Raw genomic sequence first — 10,000 nt, forward strand, 5'->3', positions numbered from 1 at the left:
CTCCTCCCTCTCCTCTCCTCTCTCCTCTCTCCTCTCCTCCTCCTCTCCTCTCCTCTCCTCCTCCTCTCCTCTCCTCTCCTCTAACTCCTCTCCTCTCCTCTCCTCTCCTATCCTCCCCTCCCCTCCTCTCCTCCTCCTCTCCTCTCCTCTCCTCCCCCCTCCTCTCCTCTTCCTCTCCTCTCTCCTCTCCTCTCCTCTCCCTCCTCTCCTCTCCTCTTCCCTCCTCTCCTCTTCCTCTCCTCTCCCCTCCTCCCTCTCCTCTCCTCTCCTCCTCTCCTCCCCTCCTCCCTCCTCTCCTCTCCTTCTCTCCCCCCCCCAGCCAACAGTGGTGCCCCCCAGGTGCTGTGGGGCCCCTCCCCCCTGACGATGGCTCCGCCCCTCCAGGTGCTTGTGTCTCCTCCATTGGTTTCGGCACCTTTGCTCCGGCGGGAGTTGAACCAACGTCTGCAGCGAACCTGCGTGAGGACGGCGAGGAGGCGGAGCCTGTGGAGCCCATCAGTAAAGAGGAGGCAGCTGAGCGCCTGCTGGTAGTCCAGTTGTTTGTCTCAGAATGTCCAGAATGAACCAGGCGTCCTGAGGACCAGCGTCCTGAGGACCAGGCGTCCTCGGACCAGGCGTCCTCAGGACCAGGCGTCCTCAGGACCAGGCGTCCTCAGGACCAGGTGTCCTGAGCGTTTGTCCGTCCTGTCTGACAGGAAACGGAGAAGATCAATCGCCGAGCTCAACGAGACCTGGGAGGAGAAACTGAGGAAGACTGAGTCCATCCGTCTGGAGAGGTAACGTCTCTAGGACAGGAAGTCGGAGACGGCGGTGGCGTCTCTCTGTCTCACCTGATGCGCTGTCCCACCCAGAGAGGCGATCCTGGCAGAGATGGGCGTGTCCATTAAAGAGGACGGAGGAACCCTGGGTGTCTTCTCCCCTAAAGGGGTGAGTCCGGCTGATCCAGGAGCATTAGCTCCTGGATCAGCCGGACTCACCTCAGGTAACCTTCACCTCCCCAGACCCCTCACCTGGTCAACCTGAACGAAGATCCTCTGATGTCCGAGTGCCTCCTGTACTACATCAAAGAGGGTCTCACCAGGTCTGGAAACCAGTGGCCTTTGATCCTCAATGTCCCGCAGTCCAGACGATCATCATGAGTCTTTCTGTGGTTTTCTTAGAGTTGGACAACAGGACGTGGACATCAAACTGTCCGGTCACTTCATCAAAGAGATTCACTGTGTGTTTGTGAGTGAGACCAACGAGCAGGGAGAAGGTGAGACGCTTCCCAAAAGGGTGTTGGATGCTAATGCTGTGGCAGCAGCGCTAGCGGCGGTGGCAGCAGAGCTAACACTGTGGCATCAGCGCTAACGGCTGTGGCAGCAGAGCTAACGCTGTGGCACAGCGCTAACAGCTGTGGCAGCAGAGCTAACGCTGTGGCAGCAGAGCTAACGGCGGTGGCAGCAGAGCTAATGCTGTGGCAGCAGCGCTAGCTGGCGGTGGCAGCAGCGCTAACGGCTGTGGCAGCAGAGCTAACGCTGTGGCAGCAGCGCTAACAGCTGTGGCAGCAGAGCTAACGCTGTGGCAGCAGAGCTCACGGCTGTGGCAGCAGCGCTAACGGCGGTGGCAGCAGAGCTAATGCTGTGGCAGCAGCGCTAGCGGCGGTGGCAGCAGCGCTAACGCTGTGGCAGCACGCTAACAGCTGTGGCAAGCAGAGCTAACGCTGTGGCAGCAGAGCTCACGGCTGTGGCAGCAGACTAACGGCTGTGGCAGCAGAGCTAACGGCTGTGGCAGCAGAGCTAACGGCTGTGGCAGCAGCGCTAGCGGCGGTGGCAGCAGCGCTAACACTGTGGCAGCAGAGCTAACGCTGTGGCAGCAGAGCTCACGGCTGTGGCAGCAGAGCTCACGGCTGTGGCAGCAGAGCTAACGCTGTGGCAGCAGAGCTCACGGCTGTGGCAGCAGCGCTAGCGGCGGTGGCAGCAGAGCTAACACTGTGGCAGCGAGCTAACGGCTGTGGCAGCAGAGCTAACGGCTGTGGCAGCAGCGCTAACGGCTGTGGCAGCAGCGCTAATGGCTGTGGCAGCAGCGCTAACGCTGTGGCAGCACAGCTAACGTTGTGGCAGCACAGCTAACGGCTGTGGCAGCAGAGCTAACGGCTGTGGCAGCAGCGCTAACGCTGTGGCAAGCACAGCTAACGGCTGTGGCAGCACAGCTAACGCTGTGGCAGCAGCGCTAACGGCTGTGGCAGCAGCGCTAACGGCTGTGGCAGCAGCGCTAACGGCTGTGGCAGCAGAGCTAACAACGGCGGTGGCAGCAGCGCTAACGGCTGTGGCAGCAGAGCTAAACGTCGGTGGCAGCAGAGCTAACACTGGTGGCAGCAGAGCTAACGCTGTGGCAGCAGAGCTCACGGCTGTGGCAGCAGAGCTAACGGCGGTGGCAGCAGCGCTAACGCTGTGGCAGCAGAGCTAACGGCGGTGGCAGCAGAGCTAACGGCTGTTGGCAGCGCGCTAACGGCTGTGGCAGCAGAGCTAACGCTGTGGCAGCCAGCTAACGCTGTGGCAGCACAGCTAACGGCTGTGGCAGCAGAGCTAACGGCTGTGGCAGCAGCGCTAACGCTGTGGCAGCACAGCTAACGGCTGTGGCAGCACAGCTAACGGCTGTGGCAGCAGCGCTAACGGCTGTGGCAGCAGCGCTAACGGCTGTGGCAGCAGCGCTAACGGCTGTGGCAGCAGAGCTAACGGCGGTGGCAGCAGCGCTAACGGCTGTGGCAGCAGCGCTAACGGCTGTGGCAGCAGAACTAACGCTGTGGCAGCAGAGCTAACGGCGGTGGCAGCAGCGCTAACGGCTGTGGCAGCAGAGCTAACGGCGGTGGCAGCAGCGCTAACGGCTGTGGCAGCAGCGCTAACGGCTGTGGCAGCAGCGCTAACGGCGGTGGCAGCAGCGCTAACGGCTGTGGCAGCAGCGCTAACGGCCGTGGCAGAACAGCCCACCCTGAACAGGTGTCCCACCCTGAACACGTGTCCCACCCTGAACAGGTGTCCCACCCTGGACACGTGTCCCACCTTCAACACGTGTTCAGGGTGGGACACGTGTCCCTCCCTCGACACGTGTCCCACCTGAACAGGTGTCCCACCCTGAACAGTGTCCCACCCTGGACAGGTGTCCCACCCTTAACACGTGTCCCACCCTGGACACGTGTCCCACCCTGGACAGGTGTCCCACCCTGGACAGGTGTCCCCCCCTAACACGTGTCCCACCCTGGACACGTGTCCCACCTTCAACACGTGTTCAGGTGGGACACGTGTCCCTCCCTCGACACGTGTCCCCCCTGAACAGGTGTCCCACCCTGAACAGGTGTCCCACCCTGGACAGGTGTCCCACCCTTAACACGTGTCCCACCCTGGACACGTGTCCCACCCTGGACAGGTGTCCCACCCTGGACAGGTGTCCCACCCTTAACACGTGTCCCACCCTGGACACGTGTCCCACCCTGGACAGTTGTCCCACCCTGGACAGGTGTCCCTCAGGGTTCCTGTTATTCCAGTTACCTTCTGGTGACTGGATCTTGTCAGTCTCCATAAACAGTAAAGAAACGTTGACTCTTTCTTCTTCTGTCTTTCTAAAAGCTGCCAGGAGGTCTTCCAGGTAACAGTGTTAGCGTGTTAGCATGTTAGCATGGTGGCCTGGTGGCCTGGTCTTCCGTCTGTTCCTGCTGTGATCGTGTCTCTTCTGTGTGCAGTGGTGGTCACGCTGGAGCCGCTTCCTGCTGCTGAGACCTACGTTAATGGGAAGCAGATCACCGAGGCCGTTGTCCTCAAACAAGGTTCCCGCAGCTCTTCCTCTCTGCTTTTATTGTGAAGGGGCCTTTGGCACTTCCTGTTGTGAACAGCTCTTCAAACACGGTCTTCATGTTGTAGGTCACCGGATCGTGATGGGGAAGAACCACGTGTTTCGCTTCAACCACCCCGAACAGGCGCGGCTGGAGAGGGAGCGCAGCGCCCCGTCGGACCAGCAGGTGGAGCCGGAGGACTGGAACTACGCCCAGAGGGAGCTGCTGGAGAAGCAGGGCATCGACATCAAGCTGGAGATGGAGAAGAGGTGAGGGACGCGGCCCCAGGACACCTGCAACCATCCACCTGCACAGAACAGATGCTAGCCAGGCTAACACTAGCGTAGCATCCAGGTCAGAGGCTGTTGTGTGCTCAGACTGCAGGACATGGAGATCCAGTACCGGAAGGAGAAGGAAGAAGCGGATCTGCTGCTGGAGCAGCACAGACTGGTGGGGCTGCGTGAGGTCTGGGCAGGTGTCGGTGCTGCTCAGGTGCTGCTCAGGTGCTGCTCAGGTGCTGCTCAGGTGCTGATGACCGCTGCTGTGTTGCAGTACGCCGACAGCGACAGCGGAGACGACTCCGACAAGCGCTCCTGCGAGGAGAGCTGGAAGCTGATCTCCTCCCTGAGGGAGAAGCTCCGTCCAACAAGGTCCAGCCGCCCGAGGACCCGCGCCTGGACACGCCCACCGCTCTGACCCTCTGCTCCTGCCCTCACCTGTGCAGGTGCAGTCCATCGTAAGCGCTGCGGCCTCCCCCAGCGGGAAGAGAAGGGAGCCCCTCCAGGTCTACCAGATCCCCCAGAGGAGACGGATCAGCAAGGACCCCAAACGGGTCACCATGGAGGACCTGCGCATGCAGGCCGTCAAGGAGATCTGCTACGAGGTCTCTGACACACACACGCACACATGCACACATTTACACACGCACACACATACTCTCACACACCACACTCACAACACACATGCACACACTCACTCACAACACACATGCACACACTCACTCACAACACACATGCACACACTCACTCACACACACACGCACACACTCACTCACAACACACATGCACACACTCACTCACACACACATGCACACACTCACTCACAACACACATGCACACACCCCGCACGCACGCACACACACACCACACACACACACACCCCCCCCCCCCCCCCCCCCACTCTGACCTCTGCCCCCCCCCCCACTCTGACCTCTGCCCCCCCCCTCTGTCGCCCCCCCTCTGACCTCTGTCCCCCCCCCTCTGACCTCTGTCCCCCCCCCGACCTCTGTCGCCCCTCCCCCCACTCTGACCTCTGTCCCGCCCCCCCCGACCTCTGTCGCCCCCCCCCTCTGACCTCTGTCCCCCCCCCTCTGACCTCTGTCCCCCCCGACCTCTCTGTCGCCCCTCCCCCCTCTGACCTCTGCCCCCCCCTCACTCTGACCTCTGTCCCCCCCCCCCCCACTCTGACCTCTGCCCCCCCCCCTCCTTTCGCCCCCCCACTCTGACCTCTGCCCCCCCCCCCACTCTGACCTCTGTTCCCCCCCCCCCACTCTGACCTCTGTCGCCCCCCCACTCTGACCTCTGTCCCCCCCCACCTCTGTCGCCCCCCCCCCCACTCTGACCTCTGTCGCCCCCCCACTCTGACCTCTGTCCCCCCCCACCTCTGTTGCCCCCCCCCACTCTGACCTCTGTCGCCCCCCCCCCTCTGACCTCTGCCCCCCCCCCCACTCTGACCTCTGTCGCCCCCCCCAACCTCTGTCGCCCCCCCCCCCTCTGACCTCTGCCCCCCCCCCCACTCTGACCTCTGTCCCCCCCACTCTGACCTCTGTCCCCCCCCCGACCTGTGTCGCCCCCCCAGTGGCTCTGGGAGACTTCCGCCACTCCCGGCAGGAGATCGAGGCTCTGTCCATCGTCAAGATGAAGGAGCTGTGCCGCATGTACAGCAAGAAGGACCCCGGCGAGAGGCAGAGCTGGGGGGCCGTGGCCCAGGACGTGTGCGACACCGTGGGCATCGAGGAGAGGAGCCCCCCCGCAGAGGAGGGCGCAGGAGAGGCCGCAGAGGGGGGGCAGAGGAAGAACATGTACGACCTGAAGGCCCACATCGACAAGCTGACCGACATCCTGGAGGTGAGTCGGGTCCTGGTCCCGCCGGACCACCGCAGGGTCCCTGGAGCTGAACCTGTGTCCCACCCTGAACCTGCAGGAGGTGAAGCTCCAGAACAACATGAAGGACGAGGAGATCAAGGCTCTGAGGAACCGCATGGTGAAGATGGAGAGCATCCTCCCCGTCCAGGTACGTGGCCCCGCTGGTCCTGCTGACACCAGCACCCCGCTCTGACCCACCCCCCTCTGCTCTGTAGGACGGCGACCTGAGCGGTGACGAGGGAGACCCCCCCCTCAACAATGGCTGCGGGTTTGGAGAAGGTGCCCCTGAGCCCGAGGTCCGAGTCCAGAAGCTGATGGACCAGGACCCGGTTTTCAGGAGAGGGCGCCTCCGCTGGCTTAAACAGGAACAGCAGAGGATTCTGAACCTGCAACAACAAAACTTTAGCAAGAAGCTGCGAGGCCAGAACCAGAACCAGAACCAGAACCAGGACCAGGACCAGGGTCAGTGGTTCCTTCTCACGTGTGTCCGTCAGCGGTTCTGAGCCTCACGTCCTCACGTCTTGTGTTTCTCAGCCCTTCCAGGCCAGAACTGCCCCGTTGTCCCGGTTCATCTTCCTGGGACGGGCCGCTTCATCCCTCCCCTGGAACGTAAGCTCAAGTTCCCCTTCAAGAGTAACCCTGCCCACCGGTTGTCCTGGGGACCCGCGAGCGCGGCCCTGCAGGCTTTGGGCCTGGAGGAGGCGGCAGGAGAGCGAGAGCAGAGGGCGGATGAGGACGCCGCTCCGGAGGACAGAGCTTCTTCTCTGTCCCCCCCCCCCCAGGTCCCTGCTGCCCTGCCTCTCCCCTTCCAGGCTCCGCCCCCTCGCATGCGCACCCCCAGCCCCCATCGCTCCTGGCAGCAACGCAACCCGGGCGGGGGCTTCTACCAGCGCCGCCCCCGCAGAAACTCTCTGGACAGCTCCAGCTACGGCGAGCAGCATCACGGAGGTCACCAGGGCCGCCCCAGAACCCGGAGGGATTTGTCTCCTGGCCCAGGAGGGGGGGGGGACAGAGACAGAGCCTTTCACTATCATCAGCATCAGCACCCACAGTACCAGCACCCGTACTACAACCCCCACAATGCACCATTCCACCTCGGACCCCACCCACACTTCCACAGCCTCCCCCGCTCAGGAGTCCCCCCCCCACCTGCTGACATGTTGTTAGGTGTAGGGCCCCCCCAGGGTGGGTGGGGCTTCACCACCCCCCCCAGGATGAGACGGCAGTTCAGTGTCCCAGACCTCAAGAACAGAGACACGCCCACCTGACCTGTGATTGGCTGCATGGCTCTGGGGTCCCTGTGTGTGTGTGTGAGTGTGTGTCTGTGTGAGTGTGTGTGAGTGTGTGTGTGAGTGTGTGTGTGAGAGAGTGTGTGTCTGTGTGTGGTGAGAGAGTGTGTGAGTGTGTGAGTAAGAGTGTGTGTGTGAGAGAGTGTGTGTGTGTGTGTGTGTGTGAGAGAGTGTGTGTCTGTGTGTGAGTGAGTGTGTCTGTGTGTGTGTGTGAGAGAGTGTGTGTGTGTGTGAGTGGTGTGTGTGAGAGAGTGTGTGCGTGTGTGTGTGTGTGTGTCTGTGAGTGTGTGTGTGTGTGTGTGAGAGAGTGTGTGTGTGTGAGAGAGTGTGTGTCTGTGTGTGTGTGTGTGTGTGAGAGAGTGTGTGTGTGTATGTCTGTGTGTGAGTGAGTGTGTGTGTGTGTGAGAGTGTCTGTGGTGTGTGTGTGTGTCTGTGTGAGTGTGTGTGTGTCTGTGTGAGTGTGTCTGTGTGAGTGTGTGTGTGTGTGTGAGTGTGTGTGTGCTTCAGAAGAAGATACTTTACTGTCATCGTACAACGAGACTGTCAATCGATCAGCCTGAGCTGACTCCTCCTCTCTCCTCCTGACTCCTCTTGATTCCTGACTCCACCTCCTGACTCTTCCTCTCTCCCCCTGACTCCTCCTCTCTCCCCCTGACTCCACCTCCTGACTCCTCCTGATTCCTGACTCCTCCTCTCTCCCTCTGACACCTCCCCTCTCCCCCTGACACCTCCCCCTCCCCCCTGACTCCTCCTCTCTCCCCCTGACTCCTCCTGACTCCTCCTCTCCTCCTGACTCCTCTTGATTCCTGACTCCTCCTCTCTCCCCCTGACTCCTCCTGATTCCTGACTCCTCCTCTCTCCCCCTGACACCTCCCCTCTCCCCCCTGACCCTCCCCTCTCCCCCTGACTCCTCCTCTCTCCCCCTGACTCCACCTCCTGACTCCTCTTGATTCCTGACTCCTCCTCTCTCCCCCTGACTCCACTCCTGACTCCTCCTGATTCCTGACTCCTCCTCTCTCCCCCTGACACCTCCCCTCTCCCCCTGACTCCTCTCTCTCCTCCTGACTCCTCCTCTCTCCCCCTGACTCCTCCTCTCTCCTCCTGACTCCTCCTCTCTCCTCCTGACTCCTCCTGACTCCTCCTCTCTGTGAGGGTTGAAGTTTATCATGAAGGGTTTTAGTTAGTTGGTTGCTGGTTCAAAGGTGCTCACAGACCCCCAGAACCCTGGCGGGTCGTGGGCCCCCAGAACCCTGGCGGGTCGTGGCCCACAGAACCATGGCGGGTCGTGGGCCCACAGAACCCTGGCGGGTCGTGGGCCCCCAGAACCATGGCGGGTCGTGGGCCCACAGAACCCTGGCGGTCGTGGGCCCCCAGAACCCTGGCGGGTCGTGGGCCCCCAGAACCCTGGCGGGTCGTGGGCCCCCAGAACCCTGGCGGGTCGTGGGCCTCCAGAACCCTGGCGGGTCGTGGGCCCACAGAACCCTGGCGGGTCGTGGGCCCACAGAACCCTGGCGGGTCGTGGGCCCCCAGAACCCTGGCGGGTCGTGGGCCTCCAGAACCCTGGCGGGTCGTGGGCCCACAGAACCCTGGCGGGTCGTGGGCCTCCAGAACCCTGGCGGGTCGTGGGCCACAGAACCCTGGTCCAGCATCACGTGTGTATTTTTGTGTCTCCTGATTTTTGGTCATGTCCGAAGGTTAAAGGCTGTGATGCCTTCAGGCTGAGGCAATCGTGGGAAATGTAAGTGCTGTGTGGGGTTGCTGGTGGTGTGTGTGTGGTGGATGTCGGGTTGGAGAAGCGGTTCTGTGGTGTGGTTCTGCCTTCAGGTGGCCAAAACACAGGTCAGTTCCGGGGTCTTTGAACGCAACACGCTCCTGTTGGGTTCAAGCACCTCTGACTTATTTAGTGGAACAACCACAAATGTAACAAGTTTTCTTGAAGTGAGCGCAGCCTCGCCGGCCGCCGCCCCCCAGCCGTCCACGGGCCCGCGGGGACGCGCTGGGGGGCGTTTGGGCTGGATCAGCCAATCACGGGACAATCCTGACGCTGAGCGGCTGCTGGTGGGAGACGTTTTTAATGGCTGTTTTATTTCTTTACTTCCTGGATTCTTTTGCTTCCTGTCTTGAATATTTTAGCCCCGCCTTCCCCTGGTCGCCATATCTTTAAAGCTGTTACCCAGTAAAAGCTGTTGTCATTGGTGGATGCTGCTAAGGGGACGTCCTCGCCCTGTGCACCCCTTTATTTTCTTTTGATGTTGTTTGAAGTTGCTGTTTTTGTTTGTTTTTGATGTGTGTTGCCCCTCCCACTCTTCAGTCACAACTTTTGGGATGTGTGATGTCATTTCCTGATGATGTTGGACGTGTTGTATCACCGACGTAAACATGACGCAATAAACTACCAATGGCAACACTTCCTGTGTCACTTCCTCATCTGACTGTGACTCCGCCCACATGCTCGCTATCTGCCGGGTCTGTCCAGGAAACACTTTTATTTTAAGACCCAACAAACGGGTCCAAGTCCAGTTCGCACTATCAGCAGCTCCCGCTGTCCCAGTGAAGCACTTCCTGTTTGGCCCGCGGCGCCGCTGTCGTTGATAAGAGGGTCCGATGCTGAGATGTTGCGCTGGAAATGTCTCCTAATAATAGGAGCGCTCGTATCGACGGACAACAGGCGAGCGCTATCGCACTTCCTGTTTGAGCGGCTGTCCGTCAAACGTCAGCCCCGCCCCCACGGCGCCGCTGTCCTGCTGAGTTTCACCCCC

General features: G+C 61.1%; 2 protein-coding genes and 1 long non-coding RNA gene across 6 annotated transcripts in view; 2 read left to right on the forward strand and 1 right to left on the reverse strand.

The window, feature by feature from the left end:
* LOC130520519 (kinesin-like protein KIF1C) overlaps positions 1–7,333 on the forward strand; it is a gene marked incomplete at its 5' end in the record, with an annotated part of 12,201 nt that extends 4,868 nt beyond the window's left edge. The window contains 14 exon segments of the mRNA XM_057024226.1: positions 340–535; positions 705–776; positions 852–927; positions 1,002–1,081; positions 1,161–1,255; positions 3,719–3,802; positions 3,897–4,077; positions 4,186–4,258; positions 4,361–4,480; positions 4,533–4,691; positions 5,665–5,934; positions 6,011–6,100; positions 6,168–6,414; positions 6,487–7,333. Coding sequence (XP_056880206.1) covers positions 340–535; positions 705–776; positions 852–927; positions 1,002–1,081; positions 1,161–1,255; positions 3,719–3,802; positions 3,897–4,077; positions 4,186–4,258; positions 4,361–4,480; positions 4,533–4,691; positions 5,665–5,934; positions 6,011–6,100; positions 6,168–6,414; positions 6,487–7,220 — 2,477 coding nt within the window.
* A 325-nt stretch (positions 7,334–7,658) lies between these two features.
* On the reverse strand, positions 7,659–8,725 carry LOC130520520 (uncharacterized). The gene is made up of 3 exons (XR_008948892.1): positions 8,594–8,725; positions 8,328–8,465; positions 7,659–7,826 (listed from the first exon to the last, which is right to left on the reverse strand). It is a non-coding gene; the product is annotated as an uncharacterized LOC130520520 (long non-coding RNA).
* LOC130520517 (SLIT and NTRK-like protein 5) overlaps positions 8,312–10,000 on the forward strand; it is a 3,750-nt gene continuing 2,061 nt past the window's right edge. For 3 of the 4 annotated variants that reach the window (XM_057024223.1, XM_057024225.1, XM_057024224.1), the window contains exon 1: positions 8,610–10,000. This exon is cut by the window's right edge and continues 189 nt beyond it. In XM_057024223.1, the coding sequence (XP_056880203.1) occupies positions 9,854–10,000 (147 nt within the window). In that variant the 5' untranslated portion in view covers positions 8,610–9,853. The other variant, XM_057024222.1, reaches the window with a different exon arrangement.

Source organism: Takifugu flavidus, unplaced genomic scaffold, assembly GCF_003711565.1.
Source record: "Takifugu flavidus isolate HTHZ2018 unplaced genomic scaffold, ASM371156v2 ctg413, whole genome shotgun sequence".
In the NCBI taxonomy this organism is placed as follows: Eukaryota; Metazoa; Chordata; class Actinopteri; order Tetraodontiformes; family Tetraodontidae; genus Takifugu; species Takifugu flavidus.